This window comes from Pan troglodytes, chromosome 12 (assembly GCF_028858775.2).
Source record: "Pan troglodytes isolate AG18354 chromosome 12, NHGRI_mPanTro3-v2.0_pri, whole genome shotgun sequence".
Lineage (NCBI taxonomy): Eukaryota > Metazoa > Chordata > Mammalia > Primates > Hominidae > Pan > Pan troglodytes.
Genome location: NC_072410.2, coordinates 61,542,954 through 61,569,039, shown reverse-complemented (window position 1 = coordinate 61,569,039; position 26,086 = coordinate 61,542,954). Strand labels below are relative to the sequence as shown.

Here is a 26,086-nt window from a genome sequence, read left to right as displayed (position 1 = left end):
CACTCAAAGTATTGGGATTACAGGTGTGAGCCACCACAGCTAGCCCTTTTGCCCTTTTTTTTTTTGAGATGGAGTCTCGCTCTGTCACCCAGGCTGGAGTGCAGTGGTGCGATCTTGGATCACTGCAAGCTCCGCCTCCTGGGTTCACGCCATTCTCCTGCCTCAGCCTCCTGAGTAGCTGGGACTACAGGCACCCGCCAGCACGCCCAGCTAATATTTTGTATTTTTAGTAGAGACGGGGTTTCACCGTGTTAGCCAGGATGGTCTCGATCTCCTGACCTCGTGATCCACCCGCCTCGACCTCCCAAAGTGCTGGGATTACAGGCGTGAGCCACCACGCCCAGCCTAATGCTCATATATTATTTATCTTTTGGCCCAGTAATGCAACTTCTAGGAATTTACTATGAAGATACAACTTGACAAATATAAAACAATACAAGCATAAGACTACTCATTGTAGAGTTATTTATACACAATAGCAATAATGTGGAAACAACTCAAATGTCCATCAGCAAGAGACTGGGTTGAATAATAGGACATCAGCACTCTGGAGTATTGCACAGCTATTAAAAAAACAAGGACAGGCTTTGCACAGTGGCTCACTCCTGTCATGCCAGCACTTTGGGAGGCTGAGGTGGGAGGAAAGCTTGAGCCCAGGAGTTCAAGACCAGCCTGGGCAACATAGTGAGATGTCATCTCTACAAAAAATAAAATTACCTGGGTATGGTGGCACATCCTGTGGTCCCAGCTACTTAGGAGGCTGAGGTGGGAGGACTGCTTGAGCCCAGGAGGTTGAGGCTGTAGTGAGGTGAGATCATGCCACTCAACCTAGGTGACAGAACAAGACCCTCAAAAAAAAAAAAAAAAAAAAAAAAACAGAGCAAGGACAATGATGATTTCTGTGAATTGATATGGAAAGAAAGAACTATATAGAGCAAGATAATTTTGTTCAAGAAATACAAACAAGACTCTAATAGATTCTCTTTAACAGTACAGTACATTTACTATTTCAGTTAACAGTATGTTTACATTAGTCCAAAAACAAATATATGTATTTATTTTTGCAAAAAGAAACAGAGATGTAGCTGGGCATGATGGCTCACGCCTGTAATCCCAGCATTTTGGGAGGCCGAGGTGGGCGAATCACGAGGTCAGGAGTTCAAGACCAGCCTGGCCAACATGGTGAAACCCCGTCTCTACTAACAATACAAAAAATTAGCTGGGCATAGTGGTGGATGACTGTAATCCCAGCTACTCAGGAAGTTGAGGCAGGAGAATTGCTTGAACCTGGGAGGCGGAGGTTGCAGTAAGCTGAGATTGCTCCACTGCACTCCAGCCCAGGCGACAGAGTGAGACTGCATCTAAAAAAAAAAAAAAAAAAAAAAAGAAACAGAGATGTACCAAAAATAATGAACTAGGTTATCTCTGGGGGACAGAGGAAGGAATAGGTGGAAGGGATAGAACTGAGGAAGCTAGACTTTTCTAAGCATAACTTTTTACATAGTTTTGACTTAAAAAAATTTTAACTTTGAAATTATAGATTAAAACCAGGTGTGGTGGCTCATGCCCGTAATCCCAGCACCTTGGGAGGCCGAGGTGGGCAGATAGCTTAACTCAGGAGTTCAAGACCAGCCTAGGCAACATGGCAAAATCCCATCTCTACAAAAAATACAAAAATTAGCCAGGCGTGGTGTTGTATGCCTGTAGTCTCAGCTACTTAGAGGGCTGAGGCAGAAGGATCCCTTGAAACAGGGAGGTCAAGGCTGCAATGAGCAGAGATCGTACCACTGCACTCCAGGCTGGGCAACAGAGTGAGATCCTGTCTCAAAACAAACAAAAACAAAAAAATGTGACTTGCAAAATAATGCATTGGAGTTACTGCTCTCTTAATACAAATGCTTTGAATTGTGTCTCTGCTTGTCACCCCTGGCCTTTTTTACACCCTGGGGCAATGTGCCATTGTTAGACAAGGAGGAGATTTATACCTTCCTTTTGGAAAAAGGATGACTGTAAAAGCAGAAATAAGAAAAGAGAAGCTGTGCCCACAACACTAACATGCTTTTAGGCAAGTCAATTTTAGGAAAGAGTTTATATGAAACTGAAGATCTGGGAATTGATCCCTTAAGAACAAAGTCTGAGTACCCTTTGAAGACCACTGGTATACCCGTGCCTTTTTGCCTACTCCTTTTTATTCTTACAACCTACTCCAATTGCACCTCTGTCTCCACAACTCAATTGAACATACTTTACAAAGGCCATCAATGACATGCACATTGCTAAACATACACAAAAAATCATGAGCAAGTAGTTACAAGCTTTAGGACAGATATAAAAAGAAATTCTAATGCAGAAATTTTATCCAAAGTTTCATCCATTTTATAATCAATATTAGTAAAAAAGACCAAGACACATGGGCTGGGTGCGGTGGCTCATGCCTGTAATTACAGCACTTTGGGAGGCCGAGGTGGGTGGATCACCTGAGGTCAGGAGTTTGAGACCAGCCTGGCCAACAGGGTGAGACCCCATCTCTACTTAAAATACAAAAATTAGCAGGGCGTGGTGGTGCACACCTGTTGTCCCAGCTACTTGGGAGGCTGAGACAGGAGAATCTCTTGAACCTGGGAGGTGGAGGTTGCAGCGAGCCAAGATCACGCCACTGCACTCCAGCCTGGGTGACAGACTGAGACTCTGTCAAAAACAAAAACAAAACAAAACAAAAAGACTTAAGACATGGAGTACATTAGTTTAGGGACAGGACTCCTGATCTAGCCGGCTCCAAGCAGGAGTGAGATAGTTGTGCAGGGGTGCATTTAAGCAAACCTGGCTGGTCCATTTTCTGAACTAGCCAGTCCACTAGAATTTTGATGAAGCATCTCCTCAGGTATGGGTATGTTGACTAAGAGTCAACTCTGTAAAATGTTTGAAGAGATTTATTCTGAGCCATATATGAGTGATTATGACCCGTGACACAGCCCTCAGGAGGTCCTGAGAACATGTGCCCAAGGTGGTCGGGGCACAGCTTGGTTTTATACATTTTAGGGAGGCATGAGACATCAATGAAATACGTTTAAGAAATAACATTGGTTTGGTTCAGAAAGATGGAGCAACTCAAAGCAGGGACTTCCAGGCTATAGGTAAACATTTTCTTTTTTTTTTTTTCTGTGACGGAGTCTCACTTTGTTGCCCAAGCTGGAGTGCAGTGGCACGATCTCTGCTTACTGCAACCTCCGCCTGCCGGGTTCAAGCAATTCTCCTTCCTCAGCTTCCCAAGTAGCTGGGACTACAGGTGCATGCCACTACACCCGGCTAAATTTTTGTATTTTAGTAGAGACAGGGTTTCACCATGTTGCCCAGGCTGGTCTCGAACTCCTGAGGTCAGGCAATCTGCCCGCCTTGGTCTTCCAAAGTGCTGGGATTAGAGGCATGAGACACTGTGCCCAGCCAATTTAAACATTTTCTAATTGACAAATGGTTGAGTTCACAATTGTCTGAAGACCTGGGATCAATAGGAAGCACATGTTCAGGTTAAGATAAAAGATTATAATACTTCAAAAGGTTCTTTTGAAGTCTTATAATGGCTACCCTTAGAGATGATAGATGACAAATGTTTCCTATTCAGACCTTTAAAACAATGCTAGACTCTCAGTCTCTTCAGGATTGGGAGGGCCTGGAAGAAAAAGATCTAGCTGTGTTAATAGAGATTCTTTACAGATGCATATTTTACCCCACAAAGCACAGCTTTGCAGGACCATTTCAAAATATGGCAAAGAAACATGTTTTGGGGTAAAATATTTTGACTTTCTTCTTTGTCACATGTCGTGCCAGAGTCAGACTGGAAAGCAAGTCACCATATATAGGGTTAAATAAAACTCATCTGATGAGAATTTATGGTTTGTTGGGCATGACTCCCCAGGCCCCTTAGATAGGAATTTGGGCCAGATTAAAAAAAAAAAAAAATCAAAGCTTAGTCGTGAGGCAGCTTCTGAAATGGTGGGAAAAAATGTGAGTTTTGAGGAAACATTTGGTTCAGCCATTGTTCTTAAGAGATACTGACATTTCAACCTACTATAAAGAGGGAAATTTAAAGTATTAAAGTATTAATGAGTTGGTAGGACCTGCTTTTCTTTTTCTTTTTTTTTTTTTAAATTCACTGGCCCCGAAAGAAACTTCTCTGTCAGGCCACAATATAACCAGATACCAGACACACGAGATGTTTTGGAGGGAGGGTGGTGGAGCCAAGATTGCAGCTCCTTATTGAGGAAAACAGTCCTCAGAGATCCAGAGTCATTTCTCCTGTGTTCAGCTTGAAAACCTTGGGCATCTTCTGGAGATTTCAGCGTCTCACAAAGTGCGGAAACGTGACTGGCGCAGCATCCTTTCCGGAATTGGTGATGTCCTTCCTGTAAGGGTTGATTTTCCATCTCATCAACCAAATCGGGAAAGCCGCAGCATCCTTTTCTCCAAGAATGATAGGTGGTTTATCTCAGGCTTTTCTGTCCCGGCGCCTTTCTCTCCAATGCAGTCTATGGAATATATATAGAGAGAGAGAGCGTGAGAGAGAGAGAGACGGAGTCTCGCTCTGTCGCCCAGGCTGAAGTGCAGTGGCGCGATCTTGGCTCACTGCAAGCTCCGCCTCCCGGGTTCACGCCGTTCTCCTGCCTCAGCCTCTCGAGTAGCTGAGACTACAGGCGCCCGCCACCATGCCCAGGTAATTTTTTTTGTATTTTTAGTAGAGATGGGGTTTCACCGTGTTAGCCAGCATGGTCTCGATCTGCTGACCTCGTGATCCGCCCGTCTCGGCCTCCCACAGTGCTGGGATTACAGGCATGAACCACCGCGTCCGGCCTGGAATATTTTAAAATATGCAGATTACTAACCCCTGACACTTTTGAAAGTCCTTTGTAACCAACTTCCTCCTCAATATAAAATATTAATGTAATTTGGCCGGGTGCGGTGGCTCACGCCTGTAATTCTAGCACTTTGGGAGGCCGAGGCGGGTGGACTGCCTGAGCTCAGGAGTTTGAGACCAGCCTGGGCAACACGGTGAAACTCCGTTACTACTAAAATACAAAAAATTAGCCGGGTGTGGTGGCGCGCGCCTGTAATCCTAGCTACTCAGGAGGCTGAGGCAGGAGAATTGCTGGAATCCGGGAGGCGGAGGTGCAGTGAGCCGAGATCGCGCCACTGCACTGCAGCCTGGGGGACAGGGCGAGAATCTGACTCTTTAAAAAAAGAGAAAAAAATTAATGTAATTTAATTTTTTATTTTTTTCCGCCCCCGCCGTCCCGCCCCTAGCATTAATTTTTAAAACTCGCTTTAGACACCGTTTGGAGGGGGCCAGGTGCTGAATACCTGCTGATGTAATGCAGTGATTTTTTGTTTGAGGGCCACAGGAAGACCCCTTGTGGCTGTTGTACTGGCATTCCCTCTTCATAGCAGGGATGGTGCCTCTGGACATTTTCCGACAGCAGGGATCTTTGGGTGAGGTTAGCAGCGCCAGCCCGGGTTAGCGGAAGCAGCCTTCAGGTCTCCTAGGAGAGCAGGTTTATGAGCATGCGCAGCGGATTTTCCGTTAGGGAAGCCGATGGGGCGCGGCTCCTTGGAGCATGCGCACACAAACTTTCCGCTAGGAATCAAGCGAGCATGCGCACACAGATGTTAGGGTTCGGGGGAGCTATTTGGAGCCTGCGCAGTCAGATCCGAGGACATGTTGACGTCGTCCGAGAGTCTTAAAATCCTGCTCTGGCCGGATTCCAGACTCGTGGGGGAAAGGCTGGTATGTTCGTTTTATAACAGGAGTTTTAGCGTCATCTTTTGTCCTTGGATAAGTTTTGACAAATATAAATATATTAAATATTCATTTAAAATCTCTAAGAATTAACAGGCAGCAGTGCATTAGACAAATGGGCGAAGTACTGGGGTACCAAGTTCACAGAAAAATAGTAGTTAAAAATAGACTTTAAATATATGAAAAGATGCTTAGCTGCATGTTTTTGTGTTTTTTATTTATTTATTTTTTTGAGATGGAGTCCTGTGTTGCCCAAGCTGGAGTGCAGTAATGCAATCTCGGCTCACTGCAACCTCCGCTGCCCGGGTTCAAGTGATTCTCCCACCTCAGCCTCCCGAGTAGCTGGAATTACAGGCAGGTGCCACCACGCCAGGCTAATTTTTATATTTTTAGTAGAGATGGGGTTCACCATGTTGGCCAGGCTGGTCTCGAACTCCTGACCTCAGGTTATCGGCCTGCCTCAGACTCCCAAAGTGCTGGGATTACAGGCGTGAGCCACCGCGCCCGGCCTGTTTTGTATTTTATTTTTTCTGAGACAGGTGGCACGATCACAGCTCACTACAGCCTCCACTTCCCAAGCCCAAGCAATCCTCCCACCTCAGTTTCACCAAGTGCTAGGATTACAGGCCAGCTTCAGTTTTAATAAAAATGCAAATCATCATGATTGGTGAACATTGAAACGTTTGGTAATATACTCAATACAGGAGGGTGTCAGGGAAACAGGTGCAGTGTTACAGTGCTAGTAGGAGCAGAATGCAGCAATCCTTAGTGGTTATCAAAACCATACAGAATAATATTTGCATTTTGATCCAACAATCCCACTTTGGGGAATTTTGCCTCCAGATACACTTGCATACATGTAAAGTAATATGTGTATGAGATTATTGATTGTAATAGCAAAAGGTTGTAAACTACGTGAGTATCCATCAGAAGACTGATATTATAAACTACAGTACATACACACAATGGAGCATTATGCAGCTATGAAAAAGAGTGAGGAATCAGTTCCCAACATACTAATGTGGAACCATCTCTAGCATATCTTACTAAGCGAAAAAAGCCCAGGTGCCAAACAGTGTATAAATTATGCTTTTTGTGTAGAAAAGGATAAATGAGAGTCATATGATCCTTATTTCCACATAAATTCTGGCAATATACTCAAGAAACTAATAATCATGGTTTCTTATGAGATGGAGGGTAGGTCTGAGATAGGGTGAGAGACTTCTCAATGTATTCCTCATTATAATATATTGAATTATCTGAATGTTGTTCATTAAAAACAAAAATAACACTACAGTAACTTTTTTTAAAAAAGCTAGAAACATATAATATTAAAAAAGGGGCCAGGTGCGGTGGCTCATGCTTGTAATCCCAGCATTTTGGGAGGCCGAGACGGGCAGATCACGAGGTCAGGAGATGGAGACCGTCGTGGCCAATGTGGTGAAACCCCGTCTCTATTAAAAATACAAAAATTAGACTGGCGTGGTGGCGCATGCCTGTGGTCCCAGCTACTCAGGAGGCTGAGGCAGGAGAATTGAATCGCTTGAACCAGGGAGTCGGAGGTTGCAGTGAGCCAAGATGGCGCCACTGCACTCCAGCCTGGCGACAGAGCAAGACTTCGTCTCAAAACAAAAGCAAAAAACAAAAAAACTGGAGGCTGGGTGTGTGGCTCACACCTCTAATCCCACCACTTTGGAAGACTGAGACAGGAGGATTGCTTGAGCACAGGAGTTTTGAGACCAACCTGGGCAGCATGGTGAAAACCCACATCTACAAAAAGAACATCAACAACAAAAAACCCCCAAATTAGATGGGAGTGGTGGTGGGCGCCTGTAGGCCCAACTACCCGGGAGGCTGAGGTCGGGGGATCGGTTGAGCCCAGGAGACAGAGGTTACAGTGAGCTGAGATCCTGCCACTGCACTCCAGCCTAGGTGACAGAGGAAGACTCTCAAAAAAAGAGAAAGAAAGAAAAAAAGGTGAAATTATGGGAGATTTTTCCTTTCCTTTCCTTTTTTTTTTTTTTTTTTTTTCTGACAAGGTTTTCTCTGTTGCCGAGACTGCACAATGGCGCCATCACAACTCACTGCCCAGGCTCAAGCGATCTGCGGGCCTCGGCCTCCCAAAGTGTTGGGATTACAGGGGTGAGCCACTTTTCCCAGACAAGAATATTATTTTACATGTTTTTACACACAAAAGAGTTTTCTTGGAATAACAAGAGTTCATCCAAAGTGTTTTACCAATTTACATTTCCATCTGCAGTATCGAAAACCTTCCCCTTGCTGCATGTCCTCACCAGTTCTTAGAATTGACAGACTACTTTTTTTTGTCAATCTTGTGGTATAAAATATTACCTGATTTTGTTTTCACTTTGCATTTCTGTGATAATTAGCGAGGTGAGCCTCTTATATTTATTGCCCATTCGTGCTTTCTCCTTTGAGAAGTACCTTTTTTCTATTTTGCCTTTCCCTTTTTTATAGGCGTTTTAAAAATATTCTATACGTTGATCCTTTAAAGATTATTTGTGTGGCAAATATTTTCTACCAGTCTGTGGGTTGCCTTTTTGTTTGTTTTTTGTTTGTTTTGAGACTGAATCTTGCTCTGTCGCCCAGGCTGGAGTGCAGTGGTGTGATCTTGGCTCACTGCAACCTCCGCCTCCTGGGTTGGAGCAATTCTCCTGCCTCACCCTCCCGAGTAGCTGGGACTACAGGCACATGCCACCACGCCCGGCTAATTTTTTGTATTTTTAGTAGAGATGGGGTTTTGCCATGTTGCCCAGGCTGGTCTCAAACTCCTGACCTCAGCTGATGCTCCCGCCTTGGCTTCACAAAGTGCTGGGATTACAGTGTGGGTTGCCTTTTAACATAATTTCTGTTTTGTTTTTAACTTTGGAAAGGAATATATATGGAATATATATATTTAAATATATGTATTATATATAATATATAAAAATGTATATGTATTATATATAATATATAAAAATGTATATGTATTATATATAATATATAAAAATATATATGTATATATTTTTTAGATGGAGTTTCGCTCTTGTTGCCCAAGCTGGAGTGCAATGGTGCCATCTCGGCTTACTGCAACCTCCGCCCCTTGGCTTCAAGCAATTCTCCTGCCTCAGCCTCCTGAGTAGCTGGGATTACAGGTGCCTGCCACCATGTCCAGCAAATTTTTATATTTTTGGTAGAGATGGGGTTTCACCATGTTGGCCAGGCTGGTCTCGAAATCCTGACCTCAGGTGATCTACCTGCCTCAGCCTCCCAAAATGCTGGGATAACAGGCATCAGCCATGCACCTGGCCTGGAAAGGAATATTTTAATAAAATTATTTTTATTGTTTTACTTGTTTTGGAGATAGAGGATAGTTTTTTAACTAATTTTAAAATCTGACACTAATGTTTATTACTCATTTGGATATCCTCTTGCGTGAAATGCCTGTTCAAGACTTTTGCCCATTTTCTATTGTCTTATTGATTTACAAGTGTTCTTTATATATTCTGAGTACATGTCCTTTGTATATGAATAGTGTTTAGCTTGTCTTTTTTTTGAGACGGAGCCTCGCCTTGTCACCCAGGCTGGAGTGCAATGGCACAATCTCGGCTCACTGCAACCTCCGTCTTCCAGGTTTAAGCGATTCTCCTGCCTCAGCCTCCTGAGTATCTGGGATTACAGGTGCACAACACCACACCCCGCTAAGTTTTGTATTTTCAGTAGAGACGGGGATGTTGATAATAGGGAGGCTATGCCTGTGTCGGGGCAGGAGGTCTATGGGAAAACTCTGTATCTTCTGCTATATTTTGCTCCGAACCTAAAACTACTCTAGAGAAATAAGGTTTTCAAAACAAACAAGAAGTCCTCCACAATCTGTCTAACCTCCTGGTACAAACATGAGCGCAGATGAGCTTCAAGGGCAAGGTGAAATTCACAAACATTGCTTCAGATATGAAGCCTAACTACGGAGACCAAAAAATATCTCCCCTCTGACTTCAAGCATGGCTTGTGTATCTGTATTCAACAAGAATAACGTTTCTGTGGGGGATTAGAGTCGGGAGAGTGAGTGTGGTTTTCTCCAGAGTGGGAGTTAACCAGTATGTAGGAGGAAGGGTGTTTCAGGGCCATAGATGTGTCCTGCTATAACTTCATAGTCCTGGATGCTGTAATACGGCCTCCTGCAGACCTTCGTTCTATTCCACAGCTGCCCGGGGTGTTTATAAAAGTGCAACTTCAAGGTTTATTCCAGAGCTAAAGTCAGAAAAACTTTTGGCCCTTCTCTGTATCTCAGCACTTGCAAGGCTGTCCTGGTCCAAGGTAGAGAGTGTGCAACTGAAAATAGGGACGCTGTGGACTTTCTGGGCCAAGTTCCCCGTCTAGATGTTGGGCGCCTTTTTTTTTTTTTTTTTTTTGAGACAGTTTCGCTCTGTTGCCCAGGCTGGAATGCAGTGGCACAATCTTGGCTCACTGCAACCTCCGCCTCCCAGGTTCAAGCAATTCTCCTGCCTCAGCCTCACAAGTAGCTGGGATTACAGGCATGCACCACCACGCCTGACTAATTTTGTATTTTTTTAGTAAAGATGGGGTTCTCCATGTTGGTCAGGCTGGTCTCGAACTCCTGACCTCAGGCGATCCGCCTGCCTTGGCCTCCCAAAGTGCTGGGATTACAGGCATGAAGCACGTAGATGATACCGGGTTTCTTGATGGGGGAGCCCAAAAGAGGCATCTCAAAGGTAATTTTCATGAAGGCAGATTTGAGTCAACAGAGGAAGTGGCTTAGTCTACTTCTTGTCCCTGTTTGGAGATGGCCTTTCCCGGGACTAGGTAGGTGTTATGGTCATGTTGCATAATACTGGGTCTGCAAAGATCGCCGAATGGTTGATGGAAGAATACTATAGCAAGTCATGGATATTCTCTGTAGGGCCAGGTGCTGAGGGTTGGTGAAGTTGTCCTTTGGGGTTAGATCTCAGTTCTCCCTTAGGCCAAGAGTCAGTAAACTAAAACTCAGCCACATTCCTCTGATCCAAGTTCTGTGCCCCAGGGATCTAGGACTCCTGGGATGGAGGTGCACCTGGCCTTACGTTTTCTTTTAGATTCTAGTGAGGTCTTGGCTATCCAGGATTGCTCCTAACACTAAGAGCACCTCCAGCAAGAGTATAGCTGGCATTACTGTATAAACTCCCCTTCATGGGAAGCCTAGCTCTTGAAGGTACCTTCTTGATCTTTATAAAAGAGGAGTGAGAGCCACAATGAGTCCTGCACTAAGAGGATCATCCTGCGATGTTGAGAGGGAAAATGGGCCTCCTGGACAGAAACACTGACACCTTGGGGCCTGCTGTAAGATCCACATCGGTCCCCCTCCACATGTTCCTTTATGCCCACATATAGTCAGTCAGATGCAGCTACAAGAGGAGACATGAGAGGCTCAGGAAAACAAAGCTGACTGTCCTCACAGGCTCTAGAAACAGGAGGCCCTGCACACCACATAGGGCCAGTAGGAAGGCCCCACAGCATGGAGCAGGAGGTAGAGGGGGCAAGAAGTACAGGAGAGAATAGCTCATCACTTTTGTTGGAGTTTATGAGGAAAAGGCAAGGGAGGGCAAGCTAAACGGCTACTTTGAATAGTTTCAGGGCTCTACTTGGCCTAGGGATGCTGGAGGCAGAGGAATGTTGTCTCCTGGGGTGTGCTGGCCAGATGGAGGAGACTTGGCTCTGGATTGGTTAGTTTCATATCAAAGGGATGCCACAGGCTGCACCCTTTGCTTTCACTAAGAATTGGCTCGTCCCAGGAGGGGCAGCCTCAGCTAGAAAGGTTTTTAAGATGTCAAAACAGGCTGGGTGCAGTGGCTCATGCCTGTAATCCCAGCACTTTGGGAGGCCGAGGCGGGAGGATCACAAGGTCAGGAGTTCAAGACCAGCCTGGCCAAGATGGTGAAACCCTGTCTCTACTAAAAATACAATAATTAGCCGGGTGTGATGGCAGGTGCCTGTAATCCCAGCTACTTGGGAGGCTGAGGCAGGCGAATCGCTTGAACCCGGGAGATGGAGGTTGCAGTGAGCTGAGATTGCACCACTGCACTCTAGCCTGGGTGACAGAGCAAGACTCCGTCTCAAAAAAAAAAAAAAAGATGTCAAAACATTATAATATACAGAAAATCAAAATATATAAATACAGGCTATACTAGATACCTATTGCTGCATAACAAGTGACTCCAAAACTTAGCAGCTTAATTCAAACATTTATTAACTCTTAGCTTCTGTGAGCTTGGTGATCCTGGCTCAGGGTCTTTCTAGAGGTTGCAGTCAAGATGTTAGTCTACAGTAATCTGAAGACTCATTTGGGGGAGAATCCATTTCCAAGCTTCTTCACATGGTTATTGGCAAGAAGCCCTAGTTCCTCCCTGGCTGTTGGAAGGAGGGAGGGCTCAGTTCTTCAGCATGTGAGTCATTCCATGGGCTGCTTGAGTGTCCTTACAACATGGCAACTGGCTTCTCCCAGAGCAGGTGACCTGAGAGAAAAGGCAAGGAGGAAGCCACATTCGTTTTATGACCCACTCTCGGAACTCACAGACCCTCACTTTTGCTTCATTTTAGTCATTAGAAGTGATTTACTACTATAAATCCAGTCCACACTCAAGGGAAGGGAGGAATATTAAATAATTAAAACCATCACAAAGTCCAACACCAAATTGATCTCCACAAATTCAGTCCAGGTACATTGTGGCAAAGGCCACACTGCCCTGGTTTGCCACAGATCCAGTGATTTCAGTCTCTTGGAGACAATGGTATTTAAACCATGAAGCTTCTCCCTTTTGTGGATTAGAGGTGTGAGATTTCTGGCGCATCATGGTGAGTCTCATTTGGAGTCTGCACAAAGTTGAGGCTCCCAGGTCTCCCAGGGTCAGGTTTTCAGAAGGCCATACTTCAAAGGCTGGCGGTAGAACAACGAGTGGGTTAGGAAATGCAGGACGGGGATCCTGCCAACACCGGTTTTTGGAGTGGACTCCCTCCTTAAAGCTACCTGGTAACCTGACTGTGCTGTTTACTAAACATTACCAAGCATGTCGGGCGCGGTGGTTCATGCCTGTAATCCCAGCACTTTGGGAGGCCGAGGCGGGCAGATCACGAGGTCAGGAGATTGAGACCATCCTGGCTAATATGGTGAAACCCCATCTCTACTAAAAATACAAAAAATTAGCCGGGCGTGGTGGTGGGCACCTGTAGTCCCAGCTACTCAGCAGGCTGAGGCAGGAGAATGGCGTGAACCCGGGAGGCGGAGCTTGCAGTGAGCCGAGATCATGCCATTGCACTCCAGCCTGGGCGACAGAGTGAGACTCCATCTCAAAAAAAAATTAAAAAAAAAGCTGGGGCCGGGCGCAGTGGCTCACGCCTGTAATCCCAGCATTTTGGGAGGCTGAGGCAGGCGGATTACCTGAGGTCAGGAGTTCGAGATCAGCCTGGGCAACATGGTGAAACCCCATCTCTACTAAAAATACAAAATTAGCTGGGCGTGGTGACACATGCCTGTAATCCCAGCTACTCGGTAGGCTGAGGCAGGAGAATCGCTTGAACCTGGGAGGAGGAGGATGCGGTGAGCCGAGATTGCGCCATTGCACTCCAGCCTGGGCAACAAGAGTAAATCTCCATCTCACCAAAAAAAAAAAAAAAAAAAAGCCAGGCGCGGTGGCTCACGCCTGTAATCCCAGTACTTTGGGAGGCCGAGGTGGGCGGATCACCTGAGGTCAGGAGTTCGAGACCAGCCTCAACATGGAGAAACCCCGTCTCTACTAAAAATACAAAATTATCTGGGCGTTGTAGTGCATGCCTGCAATCCCAGCTACTCGGGAGGCTGAGGCAGGAGAATTGCTTGAACCTGGGAGGCAGAGGTTGGGGTGAGCCGAGATGGTGCCATTGCACTCCTGGGCAACAAGAGCAAAACTCCGTCTCCAAAAAAAAAAAAAAAAAAAAAAAAACATTACCAAGCATCATTATAAATGAAGGGAAAATAGAAGTGAGGACAGAGAGGAGGAAGACAATTTAAAATGTTTCAGTAAATCAATAGTAGAAGGATAAAGATGTGAAATTTATTTATTTATTTTTTGAGACGGAGTCTCGCTCAGTCACCCAGTCTGGAGTGCAGTGGTGCGATCTCAGCTCACTGCAAGCTCCTCCTCCCGCGTTCATGCCATTCTCCTGCCTCAGCCTCCTGAGTAGCTGGGACTACAGGCGCCCACCACTACGCCTAGCTAATTTTTTTTGTATTTTTAGTAGAGATTGGGTTTCACCATGTTAGCAAGGATGGTCTCAATCTCCTGACCTCGTGATTCACCCGCCTTGGCCTCCCAAAGTGCTGGGATTACAGGTGTGAGCCACCGCGCCTGGCCAAAGATGTGAAATTTAAAATGTATAAACTGGGCGCGGTGGCTCACGCCTGTAATCCCAACACTTTGGGAGGCCGAGGTGGGCAGATCACCTGAGGTCAGGAGTTCAAGACCAGCCAGGCCAACATGGTGAAACCCCGTCTCCACTAAAAATATAAAAATTAGCTGGGCATGGTGGTGCACACCTGTAATCCCAGCTACTCAGGAGGCTGAGGCAGGAGAATCTCTTGAACCTGGGAGGCAGAGGTTGCAGTGAGCTGAGATTGTGCCACTACATTCCAGCCTGGGTGACAGAGCAACACTCCGTCTCAAAAAAAAAAAAAAAAGAAAGAAAGAAAAAAAGAAAATATATGTCTTCCTTTACTTCAGATAAAATTTAGTATTTGGCTAGGCGCGATGGCTCACGCCTGTAATCCCAGCACTTTAAGAGGCCGAGGTGGGTGGATCACTTGAGGTCAGGAGTTCAAGACCATCCTGGCTAACATGGTGAAATCCCGTCTCTACTAATAATACAAAAATTAGCTGGGCATGGTGGCGGATGCCTGTAATCCACTCAGGAGGCTGAGGCAGGAGAATTGCTTGAACCTGGGAGGTGGAGGTTGCAGTGAGCCAAGATCATGCCATTGCACTTCAGCCTGGGCAAAAAGAGCGAAATTCTGTCTCAAAAAAAAAAAAAAAAAATTAGAATTCAAAAGTTCAAATTCCAATAGTGGATCATCCTACAGTATACTTGATCAGTGCTTTACAAAGCTGTCAAGGTCATCAAAAACAGGGAAAGTTTGAGAAATTGTCACAGCCAAGAGGAGCCTAAGGAGACATGATTTAATTGTAATATAGTGTCCTGAATGGGGTCTTGGACCCAAAAAAGACATTAGGTAAAAACTAAGAGAATCTGAATCAACCATGGGCTTTAGTTAATAATAATTTATCAGTATTGGTTCATAAATCATAACAAATAGATCACACTGATTTAAGATATTAATAATAGGGGAAACTGGGTGTGAGGTATATGAGAACCCTCTGTACTGTCTTCTCAGCTTTCCTGTAAATCCGAAAACATCCTAAAAAATTGTTTTAAGTCTGCTTTTGCCCAACAGTTACCAAAATCTTTACAGAGAGGAAAACATCTCCTTGAGCACTAGGTTACCAATCATGGGCCATGAACATTTTTACTGTGTGCTTAAAAAGAAACAGAAAAGGCTGGGCTAGGTGGCTCATGCCTATGATCCCAGTACTTTGGGAGGCCAAGGTAGGCGGATCGCTTGAGGTCAGGAGTTCAAGACCAGTCTGACCAACATGGTGAAACCCCATCTCTACTAAAAAAAAAAAAAAAAAAAACAAAAATTAGCTGGGTGTGGTGGTGCACGCCTGTAATCCCAGCTACTTGGGAGGCTGAGGCAGGAGAATTGCTTGAACCTGGGAGGCAGAGGTTGCAGTGAGCTGAGATCACACCACTGCACTCCAGCCTGGGCAACACATTGAGACTCTGTCTCAAAAAAAGAAAAAAGAAACAGAAAAGTTTAAAGTGTTTGACTAATCATATTTAAGCAAGTTCCCAATAAAAATAAGTTGCTCAAATGACAAATTTGTGATTCTGGGGTTTCTTTTAATTGAACAAAGAGAAATAAAGACTCCTGTGATTAAGAAAGACTTTGACATCCACAAGAGAAACTAATTTCTAGGCTTGAGAAAATTGCTTTGAGTCAGAAAATATGCTTTATTTCCCATTAATTGTTTATGAAATGTTTCTACTATTTTAACAATTTCTGTCTCATCACCAATGAATTTTTATTTCTCTTTTGATTTTTTTAATCCTCACCTCCACATCCCCCCAAAAAGCCAGAATAGTTGTTGGGGTCTTCAAATGAATGCAATTTATTATATTATCTCCCTTTTGCAAGCTAATGAGATGGATTATAAAGAAACCAAGGTTTTTTGTTTGTTTGTTTGTTTGTTTGTTTTTGAGACGGAGTCTGGCTCTGTCCCCCAGGCTGGAGTGCAGTGGTGCGATCTCGGCTCACTGCAAGCTCCGCCTCCTGCGTTCACGCCATTCTCCTGACTCAGCCTCCTGAGTAGCTGGGACTATAGGCGCCCGCCACCACGCCCGGCTGATTTTTTGTATTTTTAGTAGAGATGGGGTTTCACCGTGTTAGCCAGGATGGTCTCAATCTCCTGACCACGTTATCCACCCGCCTCGGCCTCCCAAAATGCTGGGATTACAGGCGTGAGCCACCGTGCCCGGCCCCAGAAATCAAGGTGTTTTTTTAAACAGTTTTTAGACCTAAAGCAGAACATTGTTTTTTTCCTTAAAGGTTAAGAGGAGACAGAATCTCAAGAATTAGAAATAAGGCTGGGCGTGGTGGTTCATGCCTGTAATCCCAGCACTTTAGGAGGCCAAGTGGAAGGACTGCTTGAGCCCAGGAGTTTGAGACCAGCCAGGGCAACATAACCAGACCGTGTCTCTACAAAAAAATTTAAAAATTAGCCAGGCATGTTGGCATGTGCCTGTAGTTCCAGCTACTCGGGAGGCCGAGGTGGGAGGATCACTTGACCCTGGAAGGTTAAGGCTGCAGTGAGCTATGATTGCACTACTGCACTATAGTCCAGGCAACAGAGCAAGACCCAGTGTCAAGAAATTAAGTAAAAACATATTGAAGAAAAGGGAATGAATAGAAGTTAAAATAATCAGCTGGGTTCTGTGGCTCATGCCTATAATCTTGGCACTTTGGGAGGGTGAGGCAGGCGGATCACTTGAGCCCAGGAGTTCAAGACCACCCTGGGCAACATGGCAAAACTCTGTCTCTTTTAAAAAAGAAAACAAAAATCAAAACATAACCTATTTGGAGCCAAAAAAAAAACAATGAAACAAAATGGATGAGATTTAGAATAAAAGATAAAGAGCTAGAGGCCAATAAACTTTGAAAATAAAACATTAATATTTTAATATCAGAGTTGTAGTCACATGTATATGTACAAATATGTCCATCAATGCTATTAATAAAAGCAGTAAGTTGTCCAACAATAAGAAAATAATTGGCCGGGCGTGGTGGCTCATGCCTGTAATCCTAGCACTTTCAGAGGCCAAGGCAGGCAGATCGCTTGAGCTCAGGGGTTTGAGACCAGCATGGGCAACATGGTGAGACCTCGTCTCTGCAAAAAAATACAAAAAGTTAGCAGGCATGGTGGCGTGCACCTGTAATTCTAACTACTTGGGGAGCTAAGGCAGGAGGATTGCTTGAGCCCAGGAGGTGGAGGCTGCAGTGAACCAAGATCATGCCACTACAACCTGGGTGACAAAGTGAGACCCTGTCTCAAAAACAACCACAACAACAAAAAGATTCTAGGTATTTAGTCTCCATTTCTCTGTTTTGTTGCAGACCAATGACAATTTAGGGACCACACCAGTCTATAGATAACACTTAGGGTAGCACCAGTTGACCAGATCCCTCAAATATTTGATTGATTGATTGACTGATCGATTGATTTGAGATGAAGTCTCACTCTGTCGCCCAGGCTGGAGTGCAGTGGCGCGATCTCGGCTCACTGCAACCTCCCCTCCGCCTCCTGGGTTCAAGCGAGTCTCCTGCCTCAGCCTCCCGAGTAGCTGGGTTTACAGGCCCACGCCACCACGCCTGGCTAATTTTTGTATTTTTAATAGAGACGGGGTTTTACCATGTTGGCCAGGCTGGTCTCGAACTCCTGGACTCAAGTGATCCACCTGCCTCAGCCTCCCAAAGTGCTGGGATTAACAGGTGTGAGCCACTGTGCCTGGCCTGGAGGGAACCTATTTAATGCTCAAGAAGTCAGATCAGGAAATGGCAGATGGGTGCTATGCCTCTTGTATCAAGGCTCAGAAAAGGAGGCAGTGTGATGCTCGTTGCAATGCTGTGTTGGTCAGGAATCTTGGGGTGCAACATCCATGAACCCCAATTAAACCAGCTTAAGCCAAAAAGGAAAGGCATGGACTCACACAGCTGAAAGTCCAGCTTCCTGTCCACACTGTAAGTCAAGCCTTCAGGCATAGCTAGATCAAGCAGAGCCCTTTTTAATCTGTCTTTCTCCATACTCTCAGCCCTGCTTTCTTCCATGCTGGAAGTTCCTGCAAATATCTTAACACTGAGGTTAATTAAGCTGATTTAGATCACATGTTGACCCTTGAACTGTGGACTATCCTGATCAGCCAGGCCTGAGTCCTGTGTCCACTGCCCCTAGTTTCCAAATTCAGGCAGCTGTGACGGAGTCCTTTGAGTGTCCTCACTCATCCTGTAATTCCTGGATCATGTTTTTGTCACAGGATTTCAACAGATCACATGGATCAAGGCCTTAGGGAGGTGGTTGGGGATTCACATATGCCCTGGACCATCTGGAGCCCAAGTTGCTGCAGATCCTGTCACCACGAGTGCACACCCTCTGGCCACCATAGCAAAGAAGTCTGCAGGCAGGAGGTAGGCAGTAGGGCAGGACTGCTTATTCTGTATGGAAGAGGCAATATCTGACCCAACATGGCAGATGCCAGGAGCACAAGAAAAGCCCCCCTTGCTCCAAAGAGAACCCCTGCTCCCCCCATCTTCTGGATAGTGCCTGAAATTCTACCCAGACTGTCTTACTTTAACCTTAGGCCCACATTAAGGTCCAGATACCCATGAGAGTTACTATCAGGCATTCCTGTTGTGAAGAGTTAGAAAACAGGTTTTGTTAACAAGAGGGAATAAAAATTAGTGTAGTGTAGGAGGTGAGAAATTACAAAGACTATGAAAGACCTTGGGGGTAGGAGGTGAGAAATTACAAAGACTATGAAAGACCCTGTCACTTCCCAGCATGCCTGGGACTGGAGCTGGGTAGGGCAAGGGGTTGGGATATACATAAGTGACAAGGTGTTTTCTATATCAAGTGAGAACTCAGAAAAAGCACGATTGGAAGTGTCACTGAAACACCAGGGGTTCTGTCTAGGTCTTGCTGCTGACTGCTCAGAAAGCCAATCACTGAGACAACGAGTATTGCCAGGGAAGAAGGCTTAGGCTTTAATCTGGTGGTGCAGCTGAGGTGAACAGGAGATGAAGGCTCAAATCTGTCTCCCCAGTCGATTAAGATTGAGGGATTTACATAGTGGGGAAGGCGGAAAATCAGGAAGTAGGAAGGGGTAAGGAAGCAGTCAGGATGGGGAGTCTGGTGTCTCATTGTCTGGAGGTAGTGATCTGATGGGTTTCAGTTCCTTGCCTGAGGGTCAGTTTCCTGAGGAAGAAACTCTGATGAGATAGTTTCAAGTTTTAAGACCAGGGGAGAGTCCATTTCTGTGTTTATTCAGCAAACTATACATATTAGTTTTATGGGACAATTGGGCTGATTTCAAAAGGAAGCCCAATGGATGGTGATTGCATAATGGAAGAGAATCCAAGAACCAAGTTCTTTTTTTTTTTTTTTTTTTTTTTTGAGACGGGTCTCACTCTGTCGCCAGGCTGGAGTGCAGTGGTGCAATCTCAGCTCACTGCAACCTCCACCTCCTGGGTTCAAGCAGTTCTCCTGCCTCAGCCTCCCAAGTAGCTGGGACTACAGACGCGTGCCACCACACCCGGCTAATTTTTTGTATTTTTAGTAGAGATGGGGTTTCACCATGTTAGCCAGGATGGCCTCAATCTCCTGACCTTGTGATCCTCCTGCCTTGGCCTCCCAAAGTGCTGGGATTACAGGCGTGAGCCACCACACCCAGCCTTTTTTTTTTTTCTTTTTTCAAGATGGAGTCTCGCTCTGTTGCCTAGGCTGGAGTGCAGTGGCATGATCTCAGCTCTCTGCAACCTCTGCCTTCCCAGTTCAAGCAATTCTCCTGCCTCAGCCTCCCAGGTAGCTGGGATTACAGGTACGCACCACCACCCTGGCTAATTTTTGTATTTTTAGTTGAGACGGGGTTTCGCCATGATGGCCAGGCTGGTCTCAAACTCCTGACCTCAAATGATGCGCCCACCTTGGCCTCCCAAAGTGCTGGGATTACAGGCATGAGCCGCCACACCAGGCCAAGAACTAAGTCTTAAAAGGATTGAGAGGTGGGACAGGTAAAGGGCTGAGGTAGGGGTAGAACATTCACAGTGGGGAAACAAATTGAACAAAGGGTGGAGATTGAAATAAAATCTGTATGTGCTGGTGGTTTTGGTTTTGCAATGCCTCCTGTATACCTGGCCACTTTACAGACAAATTCCCTTTTCTTTGTTCCATAAATAATTTTTAAAATTGTGATAAAATATACATAACATAAAATTTACCATTTTAACCATGTTTAAGTGTGCAGTTCAGTGGTATTAAGTATGTTCACATTATTGTGCTACCATCACCACTGTCTGCCTCCAGAACTTTTTCATAATTCTAAATTGAAACTCTACAGCCATTAAACACTCATTTCCCATTTCTTCCTCCCTGCAGTACCTGCTAACCATGATTCTGCTTTCTGTGTCTATGAATTTGACTATTTCAGGTACCTCATATAAGTGGAATCATACAACATGTGACCTATTGTGTCTGGCTTACTTTACTTAGCATAATGCCTTCAAAATTCTTCCAAGTTGTAACATGTATCAGAATGTCATTCCTTTTTTTTTTTTTTGAGATGAAGTCCTGCTCTTGTTCTCCAGGCTGGAGAGTGCTATGGTGCAATTTTGGCTGACTGCGACCTCCGCCTCCCGGGTTCAAGCAATTCTCCTGCCTTGGCCCCCCAAGTAGCTGGGATTACAGGCACCTGCCCCCACGCCTGGCTAATTTTTGTATTTTTAGTAGAGATGGGGTTTCACCATGTTGGCCAGGCTGGTCTAGAACTCCCCTCAGGTGATCCACCCGCCTCAGCCTCCCAAAGTGCTGGGATTAAATAGGCATGAGCCACTGCGCCCAGCCTGGGATTTCATTCCTTTTAAAGCTGAATAGTATTCCACTGAGTGTATATACCACTTTTTTTTTTTTTTTTCAGATGGAGTCCTACTCTGTCACCCAGGCTGGAGTGCAATGGCATGATCTTGGCTCACTGTAACCTCTGCCTCCCAGGTTCAAGCGATTTTCCTGCCTCAGCCTCCCAAGTAGCTAGGATTACAGGCATCCGCCACCACGCCCAGCTAGTTTTTGTATTTTTAGTAGAGACCAGGCTGGTCTTGAACTCCTGACCTCAGGTGATCCACCCGCCTCGGCCTCCCAAAGTGCTGGCATTACAGGCGTGAGCCACCATGCCCAGCCACCACATTTTATCTATCCATCCTTTGATGGACATTTTGGGTTTTTCCACCTTTTGGCTATTTTGAGTAATTCTGCCATGAGCAAGGGTGTACAAATATCTGTTTGAATCCCTGCTTGCTGTTCTTTGTGTATACACCCAGAAATGGAATTACTGCATCATATAGTAATTCTTTACTTAATTTTCTGAGGAACTGCTATACTGTTTTCTACAGTGACTGTACCATTTTACATTCCCACCAACAGTGCACAAGGTTCCAATTTCTCCATATCCTCACCAATACTTTTTTTTCTTTCTAAAATAATAACCCCCCTATTGGGTATGAGGTGGTAACACATTGTGGTTTTGATTTGCACTTCCCTAATGATTAGTGATGTTGATCATTTTTTTCATGTGCTTATTGATCATTTGTATATCTTCTTTGGAGAAATGTCTTGAAATCCTTTGCCTGTTTCAAAATTGGGTTTGTTGTTGTTGAGTTGTAGGAGTTCTTCATATATTCTGGTATCAGTCCATTAACAGATTATGTGATTTACAAATATTTTCTCACCATTGAATATGATGATAGTTGTAGGATTCTCACATATGGCTTTTATTATGTTGAGGTAGTTTACTTCTATTTCTCATTTGTTGAGTGGTTTTAGCATGAAAGTGTGTTAAATTTTGTCAAGTGCTTTTTCTGCATCAGTAGAGATGATAATATGTTTATTTTTAACCTTCATTCTGTTAATGTGATGTTTTACATTGGTTGATTTTTGTGTACTAAACTATCTTTGCATTCCAGGAATAAGTCCCTCTTGGTCATGGTGTGTAATCCTTTTAATATGTTGCTGAATTTGGTATCCTAGTACTTTGTTGAAGACTTGTGCATCAATATTCATAAAGGATATTGGTCTATAGCTTTCTTTTTTTGTAGTGGCTTTGGTATCAGGGTAATGCCAGCTCCATAGAATGACTAGTAAGTGTTCCCTCTTCAATTTTTGAAAGGTTTGAGAAAGATTGGTGTTAGTTCTTTGTTAAATGTTTGGTAGAATTCCACAGTGAAGCCTTGAGCTCAGGGCTATAGAGAGGGGTTTCATAAGAAGGAAGTAGACCAATTGTTCATGGTCTGTGAAAGAAGCAATAAAAGAAACAGGCTCAGATTAGGAAAGGAAAGGTGGTGTTTGGAGAGTAGGGAGAAAATCCTTGCTCAAAGAATGGTCAAGACAGTTTCAAATGGCCTCTAACCTGGACCTCTCAGAAGAGGGGGACGAACAGGCAACAGCCTCGTGGTTCTCCAGCCTCCAGGTGATGGACTGGGTTGGACTGGCTCTCTGGTCTCTCTAACTCAAGGGCTCCATGATTCTATGATGTCACTGACGAGAGAAGAATGGGGAGCTGGGCTCAGCTCCAGCTGTTCCGATTCCTCTCTCCTCTGGGTCCTGATAGTTTTTGGGGTGAGGGAGGTGAGCTGCGTGATCACACATGTCCCAGCTCAGTCTCCCCTCTGGCCACCTCAGCCCCCACCACAGTTATGGAGAGAAATTAGCCAGTGTGAGTCAACTCTGCAACAAGCAGAGCATCTTTCATGAAGCTGAACTGACCAAAAGAACAACAAAGAAAACAGCTTTTTATTCCTCTGTTTCTAGAAAACTTAAAGAACAAGAGAACTGCATTCAAATTGAGCTGGAAAAGAATATTTGGACAGTCTGTGATTGTGAGAGTGGATGAGTCTTCTAGCTAAACCTATGAGCTTTGAAACCACAGCAATCACTTTCTTCATCATCCTTCTAATTTGCCTCATTTGCATCCTCCTTTTATTGGTGGTTTTTTTATATAAATGGTATAAATCCATGCTGATAATTGGGATCAGATTTCAAGTCACATTAGCAAATGTATATAGAAATAATGTAAAACAATTTAAAACAGAACAAGTAATGATACCATAATTATCTACTTTTCCATTTCAGCATTTTAGAAATGCTGATATCCTGTTTAAAAGTGAAGTTTCTATACCACACCTTAAAATCAGAGCCATTCTTCCTTTTCTGAATTTGTGGCTTGTTTGTTTTCAGTTTCCAAGGCAGGAAAGGTAAAGAGACAAAGAAAGTGCCTTGTACAGATGCAAACGGAGGTGTAGACTGTGCAGCTGCCAAAGTGGTGACAAGCAATCCAGAGGACCATGAAAGGCGAGTGTGGTGCAGGATGTGGCAGAGGCCATTTTGTGTTTGATAGTGGGGATGAGGATGCATGAATGTTTAAAACTCTACCGATTAATTTTCTAGGATCTTAATGCAAGTCATGAACTTGAATGTGCCGATGAGGCCTGGCATTCTTGTCCAGAGACAGAGTAAGGAAGTGTTGGCCACACCCTTAGAAAACAGAAGGGACATGGAGGCAGAGGAGGAGAACCAAATAAATGAGAAGCAAGAGCCTGAGAATGCTGGAGAAACTGGTCAAGAAGAGGTGATGTGTTTTTCTACTCTCAAAGAGCAGTTTAGAATTTGTTTGATTGAAAAGAAGGTACATTCCTCCGCTAGGTATAATAATAGGAGATGGAGGACCGGGCGGGTGGCTCACGCCTGTAATCCCAGCATTTTGGGAGGCCAAGGAGGGCGGATCACGAGGGCACATCGAGACCAGCCTGGCCAACATGGTGAAACCCCGTCTCTACTAAAAATACAAAAATTAGCCGGGCGTGGTGGCACCCGCCTGTAATCCCAGCTACTTGGGAGGCTGAGGCAGGAGAATCGCTTGAACCCGGGAGTCAGAGGTTGCAGTGAGCCAAGATCGCCACTGCACTCCAGCCTGGTGACAGAGCGAGACTGCATCTCAAATAATAATAATAATAATAATAAATAATAATAATAATAATAGGAGATGGAGTTGCATATAACTTAGGTTTGTAAGTAGAATGAGTCCAATGCCCACAGTCATTTAAGCCATTCTGGTTGCTTATCAGTTCGTGTTACTAAACCATTACATATGCCAAGTCTAGAAACTTGCTTAGTCTTCATTCTTACATTTATGTTTTTCTTAATAATTCCCCTTCAGTTTGTTTTTCTCAAAATCCTAGAATCTTAGAGCTGTTAAGAGACTATCTAGGGATCCAGCCCTCTCCTGTTTCCAATGAGAAAACGAGATGAATTGTTTACCTCTCCACTACGGCCAAGCTCAGGCCCAGACTGCAGCCCCCTGTGCTAGCTCCAGGGTCCTACAACAGCACACAACACAGCTGGGTCCTTCTTGAGCTCTGTGTCTGCGATTCCCTGACAGGAACAACTCACATACCCTCCCACCCCATGGCCATGCCCGGTTGACGACAGAATGATGGTCCTGGTGGCTCTTGGGTTTGACCACTTCATGGAGAGAATTACATGTCACCAAATGTTATTTGAATATGTCAATGTGTGCTTTTATAACCATAAAAATGTGAAAATGTGATCATGATGGATTATTGCTACTTTCCTATATCATTTAGAAATGCTTTTTCTGTTTCTCGTTAACAGTGTACATATAACCTGTAATTTTAAAAGCAGGGCTTGTCATAAATTGATTATTTGTTTATATTGTTTGTCCCATTCTCTTGCAGGATGATGGTTTGCAGAAAATACACACATCTGTCACTAGAACTCCTTCAGTTGTTGAAAGCCAAAAAAGACCTTTAAAAGGAGTGACATTTTCTAGGGAGGTAATTGTTGTGGATCTTGGGAATGAATACCCTACACCTCGAAGCTATACTCGAGAACATAAAGAGAGGAAATGAAGCTCAAAAAAGGGTAAGAGTGAAAGAAAATGTAACGTTTGACTAACGTTGAAAGACTGAGGGTACAAAATCATGTTGAAACAAGAAAACAATGGGGAATTAAGCAAATAAAGATATTATTTTACCTTTGTGCAGAAAGGAGTGGGCCATGTGCAAAATTCTGTAAGTAAAATACTTAGAGCTTGAATATAATTTTTTAAAAATTCAAATCTGAGTTCAAGAAATTGATTGTATTGCCCTTAAAACTGTCTACTCAAACACTGTTCTGGCATGTGAATAAAGTGATTTTTGTTTGTACAAATACCTATTAGGTACATCATATTCAAGGGGGATTTTTTGAAATAATACATGTTCTGCATGCTCTGATCATAGGCATTCATGACCAAATAACACTACAGCTGTCATCACGGAAGCTTCCATAACTGTCGTCTTCTACTACATAATCCCCATTGAACTCAGTCCTGAAACCTTTCTTGTACTGACCACTGCTTTTTAAAAATTGGTACAGGCTGGGCACGGTGGCTCACGCCTGTAATCCCAGCACTTTGGGAGGCTGAGGTGGGTGGATCACCTGAGGTCAGGAGTTCGAGACCAGCCTGGTCAACGTGGTGAAACCCCGTCTCTACTGAAAATACAAAAATTAGTCCGGCGTGGTGGCGTGCCTCTGTAATCCCAGCTACTCGGGAGGCTGAGGTGGGAGAATTGCTTGAACCAGGGAGGCAGAGGCTGCAGTAAGCTGAGATTGTGCCACTGCACCCCAGCCTGGGCAACAGAGCAAGACCCCATCTCAAAAAAAAAATTGGTACAAAAAACAAACTACAACAGCCTGGGCAATATAGGGAACTCTGTCTCGACAAAAAATAAAATAAGCCTGACATGGTGGTGCATGCCTTTAGTCCCAGCTACTAGGGAAAAACAGGCCTGACGTGGTGGCTCACACCTGTAATCCCAGCACTTTGGGTGGC

The 26,086-nt window shown here is 44.5% G+C and overlaps 1 protein-coding gene and 2 long non-coding RNA genes across 8 annotated transcripts; 1 reads left to right on the top strand and 2 right to left on the bottom strand.

The window, feature by feature from the left end:
* Positions 1–2,171: 2,171 nt before the first annotated feature.
* On the bottom strand, positions 2,172–5,589 carry LOC134807909 (uncharacterized). The gene is made up of 2 exons (XR_010149516.1): positions 5,353–5,589; positions 2,172–4,523 (listed from the first exon to the last, which is right to left on the bottom strand). It is a non-coding gene; the product is annotated as an uncharacterized LOC134807909 (long non-coding RNA).
* A 98-nt stretch (positions 5,590–5,687) lies between these two features.
* On the top strand, positions 5,688–25,424 carry C2AH2orf74 (chromosome 2A C2orf74 homolog). Of its 6 annotated transcripts, none has more exons than XM_054678434.2 (5): positions 5,696–5,776; positions 19,902–20,023; positions 23,431–23,544; positions 23,641–23,821; positions 24,948–25,424. In XM_054678434.2, exons 4-5 carry the CDS (start codon positions 23,648–23,650, stop codon positions 25,119–25,121), a joined length of 348 nt encoding a protein of 115 aa, XP_054534409.1. In that variant the 5' UTR covers positions 5,696–5,776; positions 19,902–20,023; positions 23,431–23,544; positions 23,641–23,647; the 3' UTR covers positions 25,122–25,424. The 6 variants fall into 6 exon arrangements, with proteins under 6 accessions (XP_003949848.1, XP_515499.1, XP_054534409.1 ...); XM_063789837.1 differs by lacking the exon at positions 19,902–20,023 and adding an exon at positions 18,464–18,614; XM_054678432.2 differs by lacking the exons at positions 5,696–5,776; positions 19,902–20,023 and adding exons at positions 22,737–22,909; positions 23,005–23,198.
* On the bottom strand, positions 12,008–22,716 carry LOC107973474 (uncharacterized). The gene is made up of 2 exons (XR_001715801.3): positions 22,604–22,716; positions 12,008–12,297 (listed from the first exon to the last, which is right to left on the bottom strand). It is a non-coding gene; the product is annotated as an uncharacterized LOC107973474 (long non-coding RNA).
* Positions 25,425–26,086: the final 662 nt, after the last annotated feature.

Coding starts and splice junctions, on each gene's coding strand:
- C2AH2orf74 (XM_054678432.2), top strand. CDS start 23,083: ATGAGTCTTCTAGCTAAACCTATGAGCTTTGAAACCACAGCAATCACT. Junction 23,199..23,430: donor GTGGTTTTTTTATATAAATG/GTATAAATCCAT, acceptor GTTTGTTTTCAG/TTTCCAAGGCAGGAAAGGTA. Junction 23,545..23,640: donor AATCCAGAGGACCATGAAAG/GCGAGTGTGGTG, acceptor TTAATTTTCTAG/GATCTTAATGCAAGTCATGA.